At 52.2% G+C, this 23,461-nt stretch overlaps 1 protein-coding gene and 1 long non-coding RNA gene across 6 annotated transcripts in view; one reads left to right on the plus strand and one right to left on the minus strand.

Annotated features, from left to right (window-relative positions):
* Positions 1–22,991, plus strand: part of LRRK1 (leucine rich repeat kinase 1) — a 133,216-nt gene extending 110,225 nt beyond the window's left edge. For all 5 annotated transcript variants that reach the window (XM_045448806.1, XM_045448807.1, XM_045448810.1 and 2 more), the window contains 10 exons: positions 1,107–1,273; positions 3,580–3,777; positions 5,631–5,908; positions 7,530–7,724; positions 8,688–8,839; positions 14,286–14,403; positions 15,727–15,843; positions 18,462–19,309; positions 19,690–19,791; positions 21,594–22,991. In XM_045448806.1, coding sequence (XP_045304762.1) covers positions 1,107–1,273; positions 3,580–3,777; positions 5,631–5,908; positions 7,530–7,724; positions 8,688–8,839; positions 14,286–14,403; positions 15,727–15,843; positions 18,462–19,309; positions 19,690–19,791; positions 21,594–21,771 — 2,353 coding nt within the window. In that variant the 3' untranslated portion in view covers positions 21,772–22,991. The remainder of the gene's footprint in view (positions 1–1,106; positions 1,274–3,579; positions 3,778–5,630; positions 5,909–7,529; positions 7,725–8,687; positions 8,840–14,285; positions 14,404–15,726; positions 15,844–18,461; positions 19,310–19,689; positions 19,792–21,593) is intronic.
* On the minus strand, positions 16,680–18,510 carry LOC123582573. The gene is made up of 2 exons (XR_006704466.1): positions 17,462–18,510; positions 16,680–16,754 (listed from the first exon to the last, which is right to left on the minus strand). It is a non-coding gene; the product is annotated as an uncharacterized LOC123582573 (long non-coding RNA).
* Positions 22,992–23,461: the final 470 nt, after the last annotated feature.

Below are 23,461 nucleotides of genomic sequence, written 5' to 3' on the forward strand. Positions count from 1 at the left end.
TGGGGTGGGCACTTGGAGAGCAGCCCAGCTCATCTTCCGCTGCACCACTGAGGTCCACCGTGGGTGCAGCTGCGCCTGCCTGGAGTGCAGTGCGTGCGGTTGAGCCGTGCAAAGTCTGAGCAGCTGCAGAATCTGTTCCTGGAAGGCGTGGGAAACAACAGCCTGGCAGGGTTGGCCTGTGGGGCCAGAAGGGCTTCAGTGGGTGCACCTGGCGTAGGCAGCTGACCAGGAACCCAGACAGACCTCAGCAGAGCAGGGGGAGGCCCTGAAATGGGAAGGCATCTCCCCCTCCTTCCCTGCCTCCCATCATCCCTCTCCATCTCCCTCCCTTCCAGGAATGACGTGCAGTCTTTCCAAAGCACCACAGAAATATTCCCTTTACCCGGATTAGAACACAGATCAGTGAGGTCTAAACTGCCTGCCCTTGGGTGAAATCCTAGTCATCCATTGTGCAGACACTGCTCATGACAGTGAGAAGCCCTCTGTGGCTGCCTGGGGCAGCATCTGGGTGGCTCAGTCCGTTGAGCATCTGACTTGATTTCAGTCATGATCTCACAGTTCATGAGTTCAAGCCCCGTGTCGGGCTCTGCACTGACAGCACAAAGCCTGCTTGGAATTATCTCTCTCTCTCTCTCTCTCTCTCTCCCCCCCACCCCATCTCAATTGCTTGATAAAAAGAAATAGGGAAACAACTAACCTAGCAGTAGATAAATGCAGTTTGATGGATACCAGTTCTCAAAACACAGAACCTTTTGGAAGAAAACATCCAGAAGAATTGTTTGTCTATGTAGGCCACTTTCCAAGGTGTCCCCCAGTGCCAGCCACCATCCACACACAGGAGGCAGTTTCTATTATGAGCCCACTTTACAGAAAAGGTTTGTGGAGGCTGTATGACCTGCCCACGGCCAAGGTTTATCCCAGATCTGTCTGACCTCACCGGCGGCTTTGAACCATGACTCCCTGCAGTAGGAAGAGATGACCATGGGTGTCCTCACACCCACCCATCCTGGGAACTGCCCCCCCAACCCCAGTGGGACCCTCTGGAGGGGTGGGTAAGGGAACGGTTAGGGAGGTCTGATCTGCCCCACATGCTGTGTTGCCGGCAGGCTCTTCCTGGAGAACAGCAAGTTGGAGCACAGCGAGGATGAGAGCAGTGTCCTGGGTCAAGGTGGGAGCGGCACCATCATCTACAGGGCCCGGTACCAAGGCCAGCCCGTGGCAGTGAAGCGATTCCAGATCAAGAAATTCAAGAACTTTGCCAACGCCCCAGCAGGTGAACAGGGAGGGCCCTATGTCCTTTCTTTTCAGACATGTGCTCCCATGGTCCAAACTCCCTGCCACCTTAGGGAGACCTAGGGAGGAGGGTCAGTGAGGCCAACGGAGGCCCCTGGGTGGCCAACCTGCTTTATTCCTGGCAGGATGTGGGACAGGCTGAAAGGTCAGGCTGAGCAAGGCCCGCAAGTTGTTTTGGAAGATTGCTTTCTTGTCTAGATGCGAGCCCCCAAGAGCCTGGGCCATCCTTAAAATTTCCATCTGCTTGCTCCACGGCCAGCACAGGCCTGGCATATGGTGGGCACACACTTAGACCTCAGGTGGACCCCTTACCTTGCAGGGCCCCTCTCAGCCATCCGCACTTAAGGAAGGGAAGTGATACTCTGGCTGAATGGATGGGGCAGCCAGCATGGGGTGGCTTCTACCCCACCCACACGAAGGAGGGGATACCGTCTTGCCTTGGCACATCAGCTCTAGAGCAACCCATCACCTCTTAACACCCAGCCAGCACGGGTGCTGGGCAGCCGCCTCGCTTCCAGCCAGCTGAGTTTCACATTTTCACTGCCCCTGGCTTAACACGTTCATCTTTATGACCACTAAGGTAATTTACACTCTTGGTAGAAAAAGCAGAATCCTAGAACAATCAGATCAGAAAGGAAGAGACAATTTGTTGCTATGGGAAGAGAATGACTTCCTGCACAGAAAATCTAAGCAAATCCACTGGCAGAAATGAGAGCCAGGAAGAGTTCCACAAAGTTGCCAGACGTGAGCTCAACCTCAGAATTCAGCAGTGTTCCCACGCACGGCAATGACCCATTGCTAGAAAATGTCCCCGTGGCAGCGATGAAACCACAAAGTATTGAGAGATAATTAGTATATACCATTTAATTTAGTTCCCATTTAAATCCTAGCAAGGGGTGTGTATGTGTGTGTGTGTGTGTGTGTGTGTGCACGCACACGTGTGGGCTGGGGGGGGGAATCTCACTGATTCTAAAATATGTGTATGAAATGACAAAATCCCAAGGACAGCTGACAGCTGAGACAATCCTACAGTAGGAGACAAAGGAAAGCGGCCTGCCCAGCAGATGTCATGACTTAGAACCCTACGGACACGAAGGAAGTGTTCTCCAGGGCTCGGCCAGGCCCGCCAAGGGAGCAGACACAGCCTTGCGTGTGCGTGGGAAGCTGGCGCTTAGCAGAGGTCACATCGTGAGTCAGAGGGGAAAGGCTGACAGTTCCCTAACTGAGGCAGAGACTTGGGTCAGACTTCACACTGTAGTCAAAAATAAATTCATAATGGGTTAAAGACCTCATGTAAAAAAACAGAACCTTTGTGCTTGAAAAATAAATTTGGCCAGCCTGCACACAAATCTGACACAACTGATGCATTTTAACTGCCAAGGGTTTTTTCATGCTGTTTAAACCTCCATATCCAAACATCCCTGATTTTCAATTCTGAACATAGGGGAGGAACAGAGAGGGATACAAGAGGACAAGAAAGGCCTGGTGGACCCTGTTCGATGACCTCAGAGCCAGCCACAGACCAGTGGGCAGCACCCTGACCCTCCACTTGACGGGAGAGACCCCTCAGCGGGTGGGGTCGTAGGGGGGACTTTAGCAGCCACGGGTTCGACGGGTTACAGCGCAGACTGGAGATCGCCCACCACTGCCCACAGACCTTGCTCCTCTGGCCTGAGATGACGTGTCACAGGCCTGTGACGGCCCCAGTTTTCTCTCTGACTGAGGAGAGAGTGCTGGTTCTTTCTGCCCTTGGCAGTCCTGGCTGCTGGCAGGGAGCCAGGTGAGCAGTGACGACCCAGTGCTCAGCCCCCTTCTGGTCATGCTGGTCGAACCAGGCTCTGGGTGGCACTCAGGGATGCAGAACTGGAATAAGCCACAGCTATGACCCTCAAGTAGCCAGCAGTGGGGTGTGGTGAGGGCTACGAGAGTGGCACCTGTGTGACAAGGGCAGGGACGTGCGTGGTTCTCCATCGAGGGGGCAGGAACTGCCCACTTTGTTGGGCCGGGTTTAGCACCTGAGGAGGAGAAGTTTGATACCAGCCTGGAATGCCTCAGGAATGCCAGCGTGTGGGGCCAAATTCTGGTTGACAGTGTTGCAATCCCTGATGTGTTAAGTGCCTTAGAATATATATCTTGCCTTCCAGCCTCTCGAGTCCCCATGAGGCAGCTCTGAGTGTAGCTGGCCCCCCACCCCGAGTGGCCCTAGAGGGGCTCCCAGCAAGGCAGCAGGTGCTCTGTGTCCCTCACCCCCCTGGGCTGTGCTGATGGCTGTGCCCTCCCCCGCAGACACCATGCTGAGGCACCTGCGGGCCACAGACGCCATGAAGAACTTCTCGGAGTTCCGGCAAGAGGCCAGCATGCTACACGCCCTGCAGCACCCCTGCATTGTGTCCCTCATCGGCATCAGCATCCACCCGCTCTGCTTCGCCCTGGAGCTCGCCCCACTGGGTAGCCTCAACACCGTGCTGTCAGAGAATGCCAGAGGTACTAGCCACACCCAGAACAGTCCGGAAAGGGATTGCCTGGGGCCCCGCCTGGCCAGATATAGCCCCTCAGGGACCAGAGAGCCCTTGCTGGGCAGCACAGGCCCCAGGGAAGCTGTACCCTGGAGGTTACCTCCTTCTGCCTGGCTGCCTGGGGCAGAGCACGCCTGCCCCACGGCTCACGTGGCCAACTCCCCTTGGGCAAAGACCTGCCCTTCCCCAGGTCTACGCCCTGTATGGTGCTGTTGGCAAGGCTAGAGAAGCTTAGGGTTTGGAGTCAGATGCAACCATGCACGTTCCCAGACCTGGTTCTCAGCCATAATCCAGTGAATTAGTGCTTAGTTTGCTGGCCTATAAAAGGGGGATAATAATAGCCCCACTGAGGGGGGCAGTTGAGGGCCTCAAGTGAGGCGGGCCAGGGAGGGCCCAGGCTGCAGCCTGGCCCCCAGAAGCCCACCAGCCACGTGTCCATCATCATGAAAACCCTGAGACCCTGGGGTTAGGTTTATCTTAGGTTTTTTTTTGTTTTTTTTTTTTTAATTTTTTAATGTTTATTCATTTTTGAAAGACAGAGAGAGACAGAGCACAAGCAGGGGTGGGATGGAGAGAGAGGGGGACACAGAATCCGAAACAGGCTCCAGGCTCTGAGCTATCAGCACAGAGCCCAACGCGGGGCTCAAACTCAGAAACCGCGAGATCACGACCTGAGCCAAAGTCGGATGCTCAACCGACTCAGCCACCCAGGCACCCCAAGTTTTTAAGGAAATTTTAAAAGAATTTTCCTTGGGAAATGAATTGGTAACTAAATTCCAAAGAGCTGACAGAAGGAGAGAGGTAGTTGTCTCTCGATTCAGGAAGAAGAAATGCAATTAAACTCAAATCGTTTCTCCCTCGATGGAAGAGAACTTTTTAAATTATTTTATTTATTTTCTAATGTTTATTTTTTTTTATTTTTAAAATTTTTTTTAAGTTTATTTATTATTCTTGAGAGATAGAGACAGAGCATGAGCAGGGGAGGGGTAGAGAGGAGGAGACACAGAATCCGAAGCAGGCTCCAGGCTCTGAGCTGTCAGCACAGAGCCAGACGCAGGGCTAGAACTCACGAACTATGAGATCATGACCTGAGCCAAAACCGGACGCTTAACCGACTGAGCCACCCAGGCGCCCCATAATGTTTATTTTTGAGAGAGTGCAAGTGGGGGAGAGGCAGAGAGAGGGAGACAGAGGATCCACAGTGGGCTCTGTGCTGACAGCAGCGAGCCTGATGTGGGGCTCAAACTCACGAACTGTGAGATCATCTCCTAAGCTGAAGTCAGACTCCCAACCAGCTGAGCCACTCAGGTGCCCCGAGAGCTTTTTTACTTTTATTTTTTAATGTTTATTTATTTTTGAGAGAGAGACAGAGCACGAGCAGGGGAGGAACAGAGAGAGAGGGAGACAGAATCCGAAGCAGGCTCCAGGCTCTGAGCGCTCAGCACAGAGCCCCAATGCAGGGCTTGAACTCACGAACTGCGAGATCAGTTCCAGGTGCCCTGAGAGCTTTTTTAAAATGAAGCTCTTACTCCTGCAACCCACCTCTTGACAATATAGTAAACTTGGCCTACAGTGAACTCTAGGAATTTTGAATCCTGGCTGTTTCAGTAAAAACACCAACAATTCCAGGCATGAAATGCCGGGAATCAAGCAATGTCTATTCTAAATACTATTGCACTTCAGAAAGTCATCCTCTGTCTCCTCCTATATCCAGCACGGATAATGATGAGAAGTATCTGTAGAATATAAAGTATCTGGGAAGAGAAAAGGTTAGAAAAGACAGTTGTAATGATGGTTTGCTTTTTTTTTTTCTCTGCAAAGATTCTTCCTTTATGCCCCTGGGACACATGCTCACCCAAAAAATAGCCTACCAGATTGCCTCTGGCCTGGCCTACCTGCACAAGAAAAACATCATCTTCTGTGACCTGAAGTCGGACAACATTCTGGTCTGGTCTCTGGACGTCAAGGAGCACATCAACATCAAGCTGTCGGACTATGGGATCTCACGGCAGTCATTTCATGAGGGTGCCCTCGGCGTGGAGGGCACGCCCGGCTACCAGGCCCCAGAGATCCGTCCTCGCATTGTGTATGATGAGAAGGTACCCACCCCGGCCCACTGCTACCCAGCCCAGCCCCACAGCCAAGCCCAGGCCCTGGTGAGGCCAGGAACCTGCAGCCTCTGAGCTCTGTGTTTCCCCACGCACACGTCTGTCTCTCTCCTGTGCTCAACCAGGAGGGTATGGCTTGAGCCAGAAATGCACAGGGGCCTATGTCCACCTAACAATGTCAAAGTTGACCTCTCCTTAGCTTCAGGAATGGTGCTATAGCCTCTGAATTCTCTAACCTTGATTCAGAGACATAATGAAGGTGGTACACAGTAGACAGTGAGCCCAAGACAGAAATGGGTCTGGATTTGGGTCCCAACTCTGCCATTTAGATGGGTAAACTGGAGACAGTGGACCAGCCTCATGGGGACTCGTGAGGGGCAGACAGAGTAAGGATGGCAAAGGCTCCTGGCCCATAGGTGCTGTCCACAAGGCATTGTCCGAACTGAATGGCAGAGATGGCCAAGACAGCATCCTCCAAAGCCAGAAGAATGTGAATTCTAGCAAGACAGGACTGGACTCCTGAGCAGCTGCCTGGCCCACCTTGGCCAACATGATGGCTAAATGTTTGCCTTCTTCCCTGAAATAGATGCAGGCACACAGGCAACTAAAAACCATGTTACAGCTGGTGCCATCCCTGCTTCACTAATCACCCAGCACTGAAACTCCCCTGGTCTATAATTTTTCATTATTTGGTGATTTACAGATGAGTCATTGGCTAATTGCTTTAGGAACGGCCTAAATGGCAATGCTGGATATTACATTCCCATGTTATCTTATAACTGGACGTTTGTACCACCTTCAAATAAAACAAGAAGAAGAATGACCTTAGCATATGTAGGTTAACTCATCGCCTGTGGTTATTACCCGAAATAGAAAAGGCAAATCAGGGTGATAAAAATAAGAGCTTCTTAAGTAGCAGGTGACACAGGCAAGGCACCTTGAAACTAAGATTATAACAGGGACCTTCACGTTGAAAATTCTCAGGTCTATCTCAGCCATTCTCCCACTAAAACGTTATTTCTTGGCCCTCATGGAGGCCTATACTAACTTCTCCTTACTGGGCCTTTTGATAACATTAAAATTAGAGGAGTCAACATGTTATGATTCAGGAGACATCCCCCCCTTTATGATTTGCAGACACTGCTCTTCTAGTGCCTAGCACATTAAGCTGAGGGTCCGTGTTCTCCTGCCTTGTCTTGATTCTCAAACATAAAGGAACATGACATCCTTGCAGCCCTTAACCAGTGGCTGGCAGTTAGCAAGTTCTCAGTGTGTGTTTATTGGATGGATGGGTGGGTGGGTGGGTGGGGGAATGGATGGATGGATGATGGATAGATGGAAGGAAGGAAGGAAGGAAGGAAGGAAGGAAGGAAGGAAGGATTGAAAGATGGGTGGCGAAAGGGACAGAATGATGCATGGTCAGATGGTTGGCCAGATGTTTCGACAGATAGGAAGTGATGGATACATTCATTGGTGGATGATTGATGATTGTATCCCTTTGGACAGGATCCCTTGTCTAATTGTGTCCTCCTGCTCCCTCCATCTCAGGGCCAGCTTCTGAAAGGTGCTGGGCCCAGGCAGGGGACCTGACTTGGCTTGCCTCTTTGCCCAGGTAGACATGTTCTCCTATGGAATGGTGCTCTACGAGTTGCTGTCGGGGCAGCGGCCAGCGCTGGGCCACCACCAGCTTCAGATCGCCAAGAAGCTGTCCAAGGGCATCCGTCCTGTTCTGGGGCAGCCCGAGGAGGTGCAGTTCCATCGCCTGCAGGCACTCATGATGGAGTGCTGGGACACAAAGCCCGAGAAGGTACCGGGGGCCCAGGGCCTGGGGGACCAGACACCTCCTGCCACAGTGGTGGAGGGTCTGCGTCTCCAGAATGCACGTGTACAGCTAACTGCCCATCCTTCACTAAAGGTCTAGAACAAATGAGGCAACCCTCCTCTGCTCATCCCTTCTAGAAAGAGATGTTTACTGTCCTAATACATCCAGCTCATCTCTTTGTGTGTGTGTCACTCTCAGGAAAAATGAGCTTTTTTTCCTCCCCACTTTTATGTCACACCATCATGCAAGCAAAACATACCAGCCCCTTTATAGCAGTACAGTCCCCATGCAAGAGCAGAGAGAACGTATGTATCTCTTTTTAAAGAAATGGGGAGCAAGTTTGCTTGTGAGAGCAGGAGTCATATTATCACTTTTTTTAAATGTCTATTTTTGAGAGAGAGAGAGTGCAAGCAGGGGAGGCATAGAGAAAGAGAGGGACAGAGGATCTGAAGTGAGCTTCATGCTGACAGGAGAGAACCCAATGCGAGGCTCAAACCCACAAGCTGCAAGATCATGACCTGAGCTGAAGTTGGATGCTTAAGCAATTGAACCACTCGGGCGCCCCGTCATATTATCATTTTAAAACTTAGCTGTTTGGGGAAGAGGCCAGTGGTTTCAAGGTTAAAATGCATTCATCAAACTAGATGGTACTAATTCAATGTATTGGGAGTAAAAGAAGCTTCTGAGAAAAATCCTTTACAAGATTGTATGTCTATAGGCATGGAGGTTGGAATCTTAGAGTTTAAGCCAACCAGAGGACCAAAGTTCAAGTTGCCATTGACAGTGATGACCCAGACACTCTGGCATCTGAGGTTGTTTCAGCCTCTTGTTTTGAGCAGTTTCTAGACCTTCCTCCCTTGTTCAAGACCATTGGTTTCATGGGCAATATAGGCATCAATCTGGTTTAAGTGACCCTTGCTCATGGCTCTGGTGGCCTCTCTCCCTCAGCGCCCACTGGCCCTGTCGGTGGTGAGCCAGATGAAGGACCCAACCTTTGCAACGTTCATGTACCAGCTACCCTGTGGGAAGCAGACGGCCTTCTTCTCATCCCAGGGCCAGGAGTACATGGTGGTGTTCTGGGATGGGAAAGAGGAGTCCAGGTAATGTCCTGAGGCTTACTTTGCCCTGCTGGGGTGACCATGCACTTGGGGAGCAGTCAGGGCTGACCATGGTGAGAGATGTTTACGGACGGTGGGTTGGGAGCCTGATGGAGTTTGCTCCAGAGAGAAAACTGAGTCCATGCAAATGACAGGCATGTATGCATTAGTGCTTAAGAGGAGCAAAGAGAAGGTGGTGTCTGCCAGGGGTGGGGTCAACACAGGGCTTTGCTTTTTGTTGGTTTTTTCCTTCTTAATCCCCATCACCTGTTTCATCCATTCTCTCACCCCAACTCCCCTTTGGCAACCACCAGTTTGTTCTCTGTGTTTATGAGTCTGTTTCTGCTTTATTTTTTCTTTTGTTTTTTAGATTCCACATATAATTGAAATCATATGGTGTTTGTCTTTCTCTGATTTATTTCACTTAGCAGAATACATCTAGGTCCATCCAAGCTGTTGCAAATGCCAAGATTTCATTCCTTTTTATGGCTGAGTAATATTCTGTGTGTGTGTGTGTGTGTGTGTGTGTGTGTGTGTGTGTAAAGTGCCTTTATCCGTTTATCTATGGATAGACATTTGGGTTGTTTCCATATCTTGGCTATTGTAAATAATGCTGCAGTAAACACAGGGGTGCATGTATCTTTTCAAATCAGTGTTTTCGTTTTCTTTAGGTAAATACCCAGAAATGGAATTACTGTATCATATGCTATTTTAGGAACCTCCATACTGTTTTCCTTTTTTAAAATATTTTTATTTTTGAGAGAGGGAGAGAAAGTATGAGTGGGGGAGGAGCAAGGGTGGGGGGACAGAGGATCCGAAGCAGGCTCTGTGCTGACAGCAGAGAGCCCAATGTGGAGCTCCAACTCACGAACTGTGAGATCATGACCTGAGGCGAAGTTGGAAGCTGGTCAATGGACTGAGTCTCCCAGGCGTCCCCATTCTGTTTTCCAGAGTGGCTGCACCAATTTATATTCCCATCAATGGTGCACGAGGGTTTCCTTTTCTCCACATCCTCACCAACACTTGTTTCTTGTCTTTCTGATACTCGCCCTTCTGACAGGAGTGAGGTAATATCTCATTGTGGGTTTGTGTCATATTTCCCTGATGATGAGTGACGTTGAACATCTTTTCATGTGTCTGTTAGCCATCTGGATGTCTTCTTTGAAAAAATGCCTATTTAGGTCCTCTGCTCATTTATTAGTCAGATTGCTTGTTTTCTTGGTGTTGGGTTGTATGAGTTCTTTATATATTTTGGATACTGACCCCTTATCAGATACTTCATTTGCGAATATCATCTGCCATTCAGTAGGCTGCCTTTTCATTTTGCTGATGGCTTCCTTTGCTGTGCAAAAGCTTTTTAGTTTGATGCAGTCCCATTGTTTATTTTGCTTTAGTTGCCTCTACCTGAGGAGACAGATTCAAAAAAATATTGCTAAGCCTGATGTCCAAGAGTTTACTGCATATGTGTTCTTTTATAAGTTTTATGTCTCACATTTAGGTCTTTAATCCATTTTGAGTTTATTTTGTGTATGGTGTAAGAAGGTGGTCTAGTTTCATTCTCTTTCATGTTGCTGTGAAGTTTTCCCAACACTGTTTGTCTAAGAGACTGTCTTATTCCCGTTGGACACTCTTTCCTACTTTTTCAAAGATTCATTGGGGCGCCTGGGTTGCTCAGTCAATTGAGCATCCAACTTCAGCTCAGGTCATGATCTCACAGTTCAGGAGTTCAAGCCCTGTGTCAGGCTCTGTGCTGACAGCTCAGAGCCTGGAGCCTGCTTCAGATTCTGGGTCTCCCTCTCTCTCTGCCCCTCCCTGACTCGTATTCTCTCTCTGTCTCTCAAAAATAAATAAATGTCAAAACAAATTCAAAGATTCATTGACCATATAGTTGTGAGCTCATTTCTGGGTTTTCTATTCTGTCCAACTGATCTATGTGTCTATTTTTGTCCCGGTGCCACACTGTTTGGATTACCACAGCTTTGTAGTATAGTTTGAAATGAGGGATTGTGACGCCTCCAGCTTTAATCTTTTGCCTCAAGCTTGCTTTGGCTATTTGGGGTCTTTTGTGGCTCCATACAAATTTTGAGATTATTTGTTCTAGTTCTGTGAAAAATGCTGTTCCTATTTTGATAGGGATTGCATTGACTCTGTAGACCACTTTGGGCAGCATGGGCCTTTTAACAACATTAGTTCTTCCAGTCTACAAACACGCTGTTCATTTATTTGTGTCATTTTCAATTTCTTTTCTCAATGTCTTAAGTGTTCAGAGTACAGGTTTTTCACCTCCTTGATTAAATTTATTCCTAGGTGTTTTATTCTTTTTGGCGCAGTTGTAAATGGGAACGTTTTCTGAATTTCTCCTTCTGCTAGTGTGTTAATAGTGTATAAAAACACAACAGATTTCTATATCATTATTTTGTATCCTGAAACACTCCTGGGGTCATTTATTAGTTGGAGTAGTTCTCCTGTCCTGAGGGGACTTTGTTTTAACATGGATGCTATTTGCAGCTTGATAGTCGAAGAAGTCAATGATGCTGGGGGTGGGAGGGAGAGGACAGTCACCAGAGTGCAGTTGCTGAGTAGTGAGAGGAGCAGGGGACCCAGAGCCAAGCACAACTGGTGCCCTTAAGTGAGAGTCTGTGGGCCTTCCCTTCTAGTTGCATCTTTTTCTCAGTGAAGTGGCAGGAGGGTCAAAAGCATGGGGAGAGGTTTTGAATATTTGAGGAGAAAATGATGACGTGTGATGTGAGCAGTGACACATGAGACCAGGGTGATTGCAGGATGGCACTGAGGCCCACTGGAGGTTGGAGATTGTGCGTTCCCCCAGCATGCTTTGCTGACCCACATTGCAAGATAGGCAACCGTTGGTTTTAAGCCGAGTTGGGTTTTTGCCAGGAAGGAGAGAAGGGCATGGGGGGGTGGGTATTTTCAAATGGCACATGACAGAGATGGATCATAGAACCTAAGGGAGGCCATAAAACGGATGAGGAACAATGGAATATACCAGGAAATCCTAAGTCTTGGCAGAGTGTAAACCCACCCTCCGCCACACACACACATACACACACACCCGTAATGACTTATGGTAGTAGGTGGAGTGATCTGGGAAACCAGGAGGTAGTGGTCAGAAAACAGATGCTTGACATTGAGTGGGTGGAGGGATGAAAATATTAGGAAAGGCAAGATCTGATATGCAACTTTGGGAGAGGCTGGCTGGGGTAAAGTGGGGATAAGATCATTGAGAAACAAGGAGAAGGTCACCGGACCAAAATGACAGGGTATTGGAAAGAGCATCAAAGACTTTTCAGACTCCCCCAAATCACCATCTAATATGAGACCCGTCAGTCCTGGCCAAGGTGTGTGGTCTCTCTCACCTACGTAGTGTGACATCTTCAGAGCCATGAGAGCATTTCATGGAATGAGGAGTCTTCTAGTAAGCCTTGTGGCAGACATTTATAGGTGCTAAAATATGATAAGGCTTAGACAAAGTAAAGCTTGAGACACAATGAGATAAAGGGAAGGAAATTTGCCATTTTCCTTAGGTCAGCCTAGGTGAGCTTCACATCAGGTTTTATGGCACTGAGACTGAGTGCTCTGACCTAAGACACAGTCTAAGGAACCATGGCCTAAAAAAATACATATATGTGTGTGTGTTTATTAATTTCTATTTATATATGTAAAGATATATGTTTTCAGTTTTTACATCATTGGTAGCAGTGTTGTTATTGCTATTTTAAGGCTTTGCTTGTAATTGCAGGGCAAAGTGGGTAATTACAATGGTGTCACGCATTGCACATTGGGCTCTTTGGCATGCAAAATATGAAAGAGAGGTTAAATAAAAAAGCTGCAGTTCTGAATTTAAATTTTTAGGCTCATGATATATTGTATCTTTAAGAAAAATGAACTCATGTTTCCTCATCCTGCCCATTGAAAAGGCCTAGAGACGATGACCAGTTACCAATGATGAGCTCTGGGACCCACATGATGGTCTCTAAATACCATGAGGAAGCAAAGCTTATCTGAGAAGTGGCTGACTCCAGGTCTGGGACAGGAAGACAGCCAGAAACATCTGACACAGTAGAATCAAGGATGCCATCAGACACTTATGAGGGTAGATTAAAGGGATTTAGGAGCCAACCCAAAGAGGTTCCCACTGGCCAAAGATAGGGCAGTCGGCCGGCCATTAGTAAGAGGAACTGCAGTGGACTGAGGTACATCAAATTGTTTACATTCATGAGTTTCTAATGCTGTTTAGGAAAAACAAGCCAATAAACAAAAACCCCTCATTGATCACCATTGGAGGCTCCTAGAGAACCAACACATTATTTTGAAACTCGGCACATACAGAGGAGTCAAGGTTGTATCCTGTCTTTCCTATGTGTACCCCAGGGTAACAAAAGAGATAAAAGGAGGAAGTTTCCCTTTTGAGAATAAATGAAGCTAATAAATGAGGAAGAAATGCCAGAAACAGAATGTCCTCCTTTTGTGATCTCTATTGAAATAATGCATGTAATGCTGTTTAGGAAAAACAAGCCATTAATGATCACAAAAGGAGAACCAGACATTCCCAATAGAAATCCACAACCCCAATGAGCAAATGTTCGTACCTGAAAAAATCAAACAGAATCTGACTGAGACTCGAGATTGGGGGCAGGGGGCTGAGAGAGATGGCACCCCAGGATGTGAGGACCTCATAGGACACCCCCACCCCCAGAATCCTCAGCACATAACCTGCCGGAGAAAAAAGAGAAAGAGGGGAAGGAAGTCAGTCAACAGACAGACACATAAAGACCAGGGGAAGTGTGGACAAAAGATGTGTGTGACCTGGGTAAAGAACTTCAGTCTCTGACTCAGACAGTGAGCACACTGGGATGCCACTGAGGACAGTGGGGAGACGGAAATGCTAGCGGGTGGCCAGACCTGGTGAGCACACAGCTGCCCTCATAAATGACAGCTTATTAGTTCTCAGAGCACCTAGGTTGGAAGGGGTGTCTTGAGGCCCCCCAGCCTACTATGAAATTCACCCATCTATCTTTAGTCTTGACTTTGTCTACTGTGATATTGAGGGGTTCCCCTGCTACTGGGGTGCAACAGATAAGGCCAGTGGGAGGGCAGTGAATGGCTTCGGTGGAGGTACAGCCCCCTGTGCCCCTTCTTCACACTGGGGGCAGCTCATTGAACCCTCCAATGTCACAGAAGAGTGCCTCTCTTCCCAAAGAGAAGGCCCTTTCATTGCCCGGATGTTCGAGCACTACCAGTGGGGCCAGAACCCCCTTGCACCCAATGCCATGAACAGTTCTGGAGTCTCTCAGAACATGGCAAAATTCAACTCTGGGTTCAAGGCCTGTAGCCGATGTCCTCCTCCAAGGCTGCTTCAGGCCAAGAGCCGACATAAGAGAGGTGGCCCCTGGCCACCATGAGCTGACCACACTGTGGTTGCCCATTGCAGGAACTACACGGTGGTGAACACGGAGAAGGGCCTCATGGAGGTGCAGCGGATGAGCTGTGCGGGAATGACACTAAGCTGCCAGCTCAAGGTCCAGAACTCTCTGTGGACGGCCACTGAGGTAACTGCCACCATGCAGGGTGGGCCATCGAGGTGGGCAGCACAGGGTGCAGTCCGTGTGAAGCCAGATTTAGCAAATAAAAATACAGGATGCCCAGGTAAGTCTGAATATCACATGAACCCCACCTGCACGTGTGAGGCCCCCGGCACAGTGGCAGCAGCCCTGGGAAGCAGAAGCGTCTCACCAAGGCCAACAACCTGCCTTGTCCCTGCCTGGTGACTGAGACTCAGCCGAGATAAGTATCAGGGGCAGGATCGCAGCAGGAGAACCCCATTAGGTTAGTGAAGTGACCAGGTTTCTTATAACACAGCCGGATCTACACAGCAAATCCACTCAGCTCTGAAGGCTTTTTGCCTTCCCGTCAAAGAAGTCAGCGGAAAGCCCGAGAAGCTGTCTTCTGAGAAATGCAGAGAGGGATGCCCCAAACAAATGCTGTGAAGCTCCTGGTGGTGTGGGGCCGGGCAGGGCAGTGGGGGACGGGTGCAGCCGTCCCAGGTATGCAGAGAAGAGCAGGCAGACGTGTCTGTACTATTGAATGTTCACCCCAGAGAAACACCTAGTCATGAAAACCTGGAAACAGCCTGAGCTTCTGACAGCAGGTTAGCCAGGCTACGGCATCCCTGAGCGACGGGCAGCACAGAGGCGCTCGGACACAGTTCCCTCACCAGCCAGGCAGGGCAGGGCCTCCTCCCGCCTGCTGGGTATTGTCACGAGATCAGTGAGGGAAACCAGCACAGTCGTGTGGTCCCACGTTTGCCGGGAATGCGGACACAAACACACAGATACCCAGAGGAAACAGAGTCTAGGCCCCACGTCCCCATGGCAATTTTCTCCAAATAATGGGTTATGGGCGATTTTACATTTCTTCTTTATTTTTTTTTTTTATTTTTTTTTCCAACGTTTATTTATTTTTGGGACAGAGAGAGACAGAGCATGAACGGGGGAGGGGCAGAGAGAGGGGGAGACACAGAATCGGAAGCAGGCTCCAGGCTCTGAGCCATCAGCCCAGAGCCCGACGCGGGGCTCGAACTCACGGACCGCGAGATCGTGACCTGGCTGAACGGACCGCGAGATCGTGACCTGGCTGAAGTCGGACGCTTAACCGGCTGCGCCACCCAGGCGCCCCTTTACATTTCTTCTTTAAACTCTTCTGTAGTTTTCAACATTTCTGCCAAGAATAGGAATATGAAAGCAGACAACCAGATAGCCTCAATACGTGTTACTTTTTAAAGCACAAAGGGATTCCCAAGGCAGAACGCACCTGGTAAGAAATGGCCGCCATGTTCCAGCCTGAGTCTCACGTTGGCTCCTCTGCCTCTGCAGGACCAGAAGATCTACATCTATAGCCTCAAGGGCATGTGCCCCTTAAACACACCCCAACGGGCTTTGGACACCCCGGCTGTCGTCACCTGCTTATTGGCAGTGCCTGTTATTAAAAAGGTGAGGTAAGGGGAAAGGTGGTTGCCCGGGTGTCTGATTCTCACTTCCTCTTCCATTGGTGTGGGACTCCCTCTGCCCACCCAGCTTGGGGGGAACAGTATGAGGAGTGGGAGCAAAGCCGGGCCCTCTTGGACCAGCAAACCCAGGGCAGGTTACAGTCAGCCTTAGAAAGACAGACCATGATTAGTGCCTTTTCAAGAACCTATGTAACCAGCAAAGCAAAGCAGAGAGCTGAGTGGAAGCTTGCATTCCGCCTGCAAATGCCATGGTCCCAGAGTAAAAGAGCACTTAGACGTGTGCCCTTCCCCTTCTGATAGTGACGTGGGGCGTTACTTCCCCACCTGTCAGGGCCAGCACCACCCCAGAGCCACTCAACAGGCGCCGATCCCCCCGCCCCCACCCCTGGGGAACAGTCGGTTCCCCCCACTTGTGGTGCCCACTGTCAGCCTGAGACCTGGGTCCCTCTTTGTCCATGTCCTTGACCTTCTAGCCCCCACCTCTCTGAAATGGAAGCCCGCATGGTAATCTCCACAGCCCGGGGGTCGGGCTCTCCTGCTCCTCCAGTGGGACCCTGCCCTTCTGCAGGGCCAGCGAGCCTCCCCCTGCCGGCCCCCTACTCCCCACCGCATCCAGCACTGCACTCTGAGGAGACCCTGCCTGTTAGCAACAGTCCCACCCCACATACCCCTGCAGGACTACCTCCTGTTCAGTTCTCAAGATCAAAGACCCCGACCCTGCTCTGAGCAGCTGGCCTGCCCCGGCCCCAGGCCCCCAGTGGTGCTCTCAGGCCACTCTGGTCGTCCTCTCTGCTCTGCTCATGGTAGACGCTCAAGGAATCATCATCGGTGTCTTTATTGGTGGTGTTTGTTTAAAACATGCTGGCTGTCACCATCCAATTTCAGTTTTCCCATCTGCAAATCGAGGATAAGAAGCAGTCAGAGAGGGTTCCCTGGGCATAACGTGCCCCAAGCTCTGGGCGCAAGCACTTGGGTAAATGTGAGCATTATTATTACTTCCTGGCAGTGGTGAAATATATACGTTCTTCATCCTACTACAGTTTATTTCTTTAAAAAAAAAAAAAAAAAAAAAAGCCTGAAATCCACCCTCGAGTCATTTACGACTGTGGCCCCACGGGTGAGGCTGGGCAGTGCGGGACCCGGTCCGCCCCAGAGCACAGGAGAACATGACACAAAGCGCTATTTAAGGCCACTGCTGGCCAGAGCCCCCGAGCCAGGGCACCACCGCCCGCGCCACCAGAGGGAATAAAGCCGGCTCTGTGCAGAGCCTCCCTGTCAGGGGCCTGCCCCTCCGAGGCCAGGCCGCCCTGTGGCCGCGACGGCGGCCCCTGCATTCTTGCACGCGCACGTTCACACCCAGCCGGGCCGTGGGGCTCGCCGCCCCAACTGGGGCCCAGGGCCGGGATCGGATAGAGACATTGCTCTTGTTTGCTTTGGCTGTTTTCTTCCCTAAAATTCTGAAGATGGATTTTGATAAATGTTCCTAGGGCTTGTTGACCTCACTGTTGAGCTCGAGCTGGTTCCCTTGTTACCTTGGACAGCCCCACCTCCCGGGTTCCCAGGGTGCCCAGGTCCCAGAAAGGGGGCTTTCTGCCACTCACCCTGGCTGATACAGGCCTGGATCCCCACTCTGTTGTGGCTTTGGCTCTGTGCTCCCGAACCTCTCCTGTGCCACCCCAGCCCAAGCTGGGCATCCAGGCGTCAAAGCCGCCCTCTGTCCCTGGCTCCACAGGGATGCTCCTGGGATGCCTGGGGTGGGTCCCAGCATTTAGCGCTGTCCTTGCAACTTTGCCCAGTGATCTCTGGTGCCGTAGAAGATCACATGCTTCACTGCAGGGGCGGAGAGCAACCCACGGACCCTAGCACTGCCAGCTAGGCATTTCAGGGTAGGTGTGCTAATTGGGGAGTGTAGGCACAGTGTCCAAGAAGCGCCTCCACAAGAGGGTTGAGTTGGAAGCAATTTCTTCAAGAATAAATAAGGTCGGCAGGCTCGTATTGTCTATGGGCGCAGAAGACCGGGTGGAGCCAGAGAAACAGATGAGATGTGGCCCTTCCTGTGGCAGGCCAGCACCCAGGGCAAGAGGGTGGGGGGTGGGCGCGCAGAGCCTGCCCAGTGGGGCTGGCGGGCAGGAGACGGCAAGCCCCACACTCTGCCCACAGCTACTGTCCCGTCGTTAACCAGCAGAGTTCACCGGCATGGGGGGGGGGGGGGAGCCACATCCTGCCTCTGAAGGAGGCTCCTGTGGCCTGAAGGAGAAGGCAGACCCCTCCTGCTCACACTGCAAGAACCCAGCCTGAGCCAAGACGGGCCACGTGGTTCAGGCCGCATGCGCTTGTCCTTGTCCCCTGGGCGCTATGGGCCTCGTTCTCCCCAGACACGTTCCTCTCCTGCTCACTGCCAGACGGGCAGGCTGGCTCAGCTGGGCCTGGGTTACCTCCCTTGGGAGCACGTCCAGAAGGTCCCACTGGCAGCCCCTGCCTCTTTAGGAGCCTTGCTCCTCTGGGGTGCACGGGGTGTGTGCCGAGATGAGTCTTGCGCCCGTGCTGTTTCCTCCCCTGGAATGCGTGCAACCAATGAGCAGTGCTGTCTTTTCCTTGCAGAATTCCTACCTGGTGTTGGCAGGCCTGGCCGACGGGCTTGTGGCAGTGTTTCCCGTGGTGCGGGGTGCCCCGGACGACAGCTGCTCCTACCTGTGCTCACACACAGCCAACAGGTCCAAGTTTAGCATCCCAGATGAAGACACACGGCAGAACCCCTACCCCGTGAAGGCCATGGAGGTGGTCAACAGCGGCTCCGAGGTCTGGTACAGCAATGGGCCCGGCCTGCTGGTCATCGACTGTGTGGCCCTGGAGATCAGCAGGAGGCTGGAGCCCTACTCGGCCCCTTCGGTGGTCACCTCGATCGTGGGCAGCTCCGAGTGCAGGGGGGAGGAGGTCGTCTGGTGCCTGGATGACAGGGCCAACTCCTTGGTGATGTACCACGCAGCTTCCTACCAGCTGTGCGCCCGGTACTTCTGCGGGGACCCCAGCCCGCTCAGAGACATGTTTCCTGTGTGCCCGTTGGGTCCAGAGCCCTGCGGCGGCCACACAGCCAGCCCCAAAGATCCCAAGGGGGACTCCATCGCGGACGTGAGCATCATGTACAGCGAGGAGCTGGGCACGCAGATCCTGACCCACCAGGACTCGCTGACTGACTACTGCTCCACGTCCTCCTCCTCATCCTCCCCCCACCGGGCCCCCAGGTCGTCCTCAAGCCTGCCCTGCTCCCCGGCAAGCTCTGCCAGCGTGCCTTTTGCCGCCAACTATGAGGACTCCGACAGGCTGCACGAGCCCACCGCAGGCTCCGACAGGTCTGAGCACGACCTGACCCCCGTGGACGGGGAGGCTTTCAGCCAGCACCTGCAGGCCGTGAGGATCCTAGCCGTGAAAGACGTCATCTGGGTCCCCAGGTATGTTTCCCGGGAGTGGGGCACATTCCTGTGCTGCCTGAGGGAGCTTTCAGATGCTGTGGCATCAGGGGCCATCAGGGGCCACCCCCTCTGTGCTGGGGCCTGGAGGGATCTCTTTAGCAAACCTGAGAAGGGCTGCGCTGACGCTCACCTGCCCGCAGGGAAGCTGCCGGCAGCACAAGGCAGAGCCGTGGTCAGCTGCGATTGGGTTTCCCGCTGGGAAAGGCCTTCTGGGGCCAGCTTCGGTGCCCTCCCGGTAACTCGATCCGTTCACTGAGACTGCGCGTTTGTGGCCGTGCTTCTCTGCACGCCAGCTCCGTTTCCCCTGGAGAGCACAGCCCTGGACAAAACGCTTCCCCTTCTCGGTTTTGGTTTCGCAGGCGCGGCGGCGATGTTATCGTCATCGGCCTGGAGAAGGACGCCGGAGGCCAGCGGGGCCGTGTCATCGCTGTCTTAAAAGCCCGCGAGCTGACTCCGCGTGGGTAAGACTGAGGGCACCTCCTTTAGGACCCGAGGTGTGATGTGGGGAATCTAGGCCCCTCCACCACATCCCCACACAACGGCCTCTCGCCCTTCTGGCCTCCGCAAATAAATGCCACATCTACCAGTGTGGCCATAAGGCAGAGAAGGAACAAAATGGGGTCCTCCAGGCAGCACCTAGGGGCTCAGCAAATACCAGCTGAACCAGGCATCAGCCAGTGGTCATGGCTGTCTGTTTCTGGCATACCCGGTGCACCTGTGGACCAGGTCTCCTGACTGGGGTGTGTCTCCAGGGCCAGAGTTCAGCTGAAATGGAAACAGGGAGCCAGGTGATTCACTGTCCTCCCCGCCAAGTGGGAGGGCCCTTCCTGGGTGCTCCACCTGCCCATATAGCACCTCCTGGAGCCACAGACCTAGCACCCACCACCCTCCACCATGCCCAAGCCCAGGCTCATCCATGGCTCCATACCTGTTGGGTGGCGTCCGACCAGGAGGCAGGTCATACCCCACTGTGAGGGTCATTCTGGGGCAGAACAGCATGGCTGTGGGCATGGGAGGCTGGCACCACCTGGTATCCTCAGAGTCCCCTGCAGCCAGCAGTGTCCACACCTCACTTTGTCTACTGAGCCCCATGCTATAAATCTCGCTTATGGACAAACACCATTTGACCCATTTTCCCCAGAATGGGACGACAATGGGAGGGGAAACATCTATGGCAGGTCCCCTCCCTTGCCTGAACGCACTGAGCGTTCTCAGAGAGTCACCAGATCCATTGACCCCTGCTGTGCCAGTGATTCCAGAAACAAGATCTGGGTGTTTTCGCTGAGTCCCGGCTGAGTTTGTGGGCCAAAGTAGTTACCAGATCGCAAGTGGGGCTTCTGGGGGAGCAGGCGGGTCTGTAGAGCCCAGGCCTGCTAACCTCAGACTGCCCATGATTTGTGTTCCTGAATTTTTCCCTGGTGTCATTTTTCCTATTTAGCCCCCAAAGACAGGTTTACTAGGAGCCAGGCGTGTTCACTGTAGGGAGAAAGCAGCCCAGGCAGCCAGCTGACAGGGGGGGCCATAGCCTGAACCCTGCCCCCCAGCTTTCTGCAATGCATCTGAGACATTGATCCTGTTGGCAAATAGCTAGTGAGTGCCTGCAGTGTGCAAGGCCCCGAGGAGGACAGAGGCCCTGTGCATGCCAGTTTGCGTGCTGGCCACAGGGCAAGGCAGTGAGGGCTCAGACGTGGGCTGCACGGCCCGGCAGAGGCCCAGAAGGAAAACCGGTGCGCGCACAGATCAGCAAAACAATCCACAGCCTCAAAAAACTAGTGTATGTAGTTAAGACATGTTGGCACAGGTCTTCTGCCCGATATACCGCCCCGTTTCCCTAAGCTGGGCACTTTGCACAGGAGCAGAGCCATGCCTGAGCAGACGGCAAGGGAAGGGAGTCAGTGCTTCAAATCCATCATGGGCCATTCACAAGCAGGAGTCAAAGTTGGTGTTTTCCAACACTTGGGAGTCTGGGTCCAGTTATAGAGGCTACCTGCTCTCGTTGCAACTGTGGCCTTCCTGAGTCCCTTACAGACAGTCCCCATCAATGTGCACTGCCGTGCTAGGCTCTTCTTCAGACGGTAGGAAGTCTCTGCCCGCAGGCTGGACCACCCAGGGAAGCAGGGCATCAGAGAACATCGCAGCTGCTAGGCCGGGATGGACAGATGCACCCGCTTAGCCAGGCTCCCAAGAAGGTGCAGGCTGGGGGTCCTGGCCCCGACTAGGTGGGGACCCCTGCAGGTTTTCTCAGACCTCCCTCTCTCTGTAGGGCGCTTGTGGATGCGGCCGTGGTGGCAAAGGACACGGTTGTGTGTGGCTTTGAGAACGAAAACATGGAATGGTGCCTGGCTGTCTGGAGGGGCTGGGGCACCAGGGAGTTTGATGTTTTCTACCACTCCTACGAAGAGCTGGGCCGGCTGGAGGCTTGCATGCGGAAGAGAAGGTAATTCCTATGGAATGACAGTTGTGCAGAGTGGCCGCCCCAGGCCCACACCCTGACCCCTCTGCCTGCAGCCCGCAGCCTCCTGAGGACCCAGAAGATGGACTGGGTTCTCCCATGAACCACTTGCTGCTAGAAATGCTGAGAAGTTAACCACCCTGGCGGTGGTTTTGGGGTTCTCCGGTTCTCCAGGGCGGAGTTAGCTGCCTACCTCCATTCTCCCACTGCGGAGAGAAGATGGGTGGGAGAAACTCTCCCTGCCTCCTGCATCCACTTCCAAAGAGCAGGGGAGGGGGATCCTGCTCTGTGCTGGGTCACACAAAGTAGGGGTGTGGGCTGGGCCTTTACAGAGCAGGCCTGCCCGTTTTCCTCCCCACGGCTGGGACAGAATTACACTAGAGGCTCTCAGTTAGGGGAGCAGTTCGGGGCAGGGTGGGAGGAGGGCGATGACCCTTGCCCCTTCCCCCCAGTGGCCTCCAGGCTCTCAGGACATTTCACAAGCCTCTGGGTCCCCGGGGCCTGGGGCCCCGCTTGGGCAAGCAGAGATCAGGTATCTCCCGCTCAGGAAAGTCTCTGTGTGAGAAACCCTTGGGGGAATGAATGAGTTCCTTCAAGTGACACAGCCAGAAAGCCCAGAGCTAGTCCAGCGCCCAGAGCACTGCCTCAGCCTTTACATTCTTCTTCTGCCGACAAAAGGCAGGGGAAACTCAATCAGCAGGACTTGAGAAAGGGCCGTGTGTTTATAGCTTTGTAAAATACACTTGGACGCAGCTGGAACGCAAACCCTGTTTGTTTGCACATAATAATCTTGCTTATCACTTTAACAAATTAAGTAATAGCTCAGTGGTTGGGCCTCAGTTGTGAAGTCACATTGTATGGGGCTTCTACCAAATGATGTATTTGCTAAACATTTACTACACACGTGTACAGCAGAGTAGAAAAAGTGAAATTGTTAATGGGGGATGTATGGGTGTGATGGCAAGAATTTTTACAAATGATGCACACACACGCACACACATGCACACGCACACGTACCGCGTGGTTACCCAGAGTAACCGTTTGAGGCTGCTTCACCCGGGATGGCAGGATGACCGTGAGGTCATACTCCAGTTCAAGTTGTTAATCTTTTTCTAAAATTAAGTTATGAAAACCAAGCTTAAGATTTGCTGGGGTATGCAGGCAAATGTGGTTCCTTTTATCTGAAAATAAACAGACCCTCTTGAGAACAATGTCACAGCCTCTGTCTTAGAGTGCGTGTCATAGCAGCACGGGTCTGTCCCGCCCAGGCCTGCTCCCTGCAGGGGTGGAAAGGAAAACCACCCCTTGCCCACAGCTGCCCCCGTGCAAGGAGTCCCACAGCAGATTCCGTGGGCAGAAACAGCCACGCTTAGTCTCCCCACTTCATTTTGCTGGCCTGGGCACTGAGTCCTACAGGGGCTGTTCGGCTACGCCTCCTGCCCACATCATCAGCATTGTCCCGCCCTGTCCCTGAACTGGGCCTTGGTGGTCACTGCTCTCCTTTCCTTTCCTTCTCATTCCAGCACACCACAGCTTCCCAGCTGCCCCCCAAGTGCAAACAGGGTCCCGTCCTTCCCCTGCCCGAATCCTGTGCTCTATAACCTGCAGCCAGACTGCTAGAGGCCGACACTCAGGGCCCCCACGATTTAGTCCTAACCCGCCTTTCTAATCTGGCCTCC

The sequence above is a fragment of the Leopardus geoffroyi genome, chromosome B3, assembly GCF_018350155.1.
Source record: "Leopardus geoffroyi isolate Oge1 chromosome B3, O.geoffroyi_Oge1_pat1.0, whole genome shotgun sequence".
NCBI lineage: Eukaryota > Metazoa > Chordata > Mammalia > Carnivora > Felidae > Leopardus > Leopardus geoffroyi.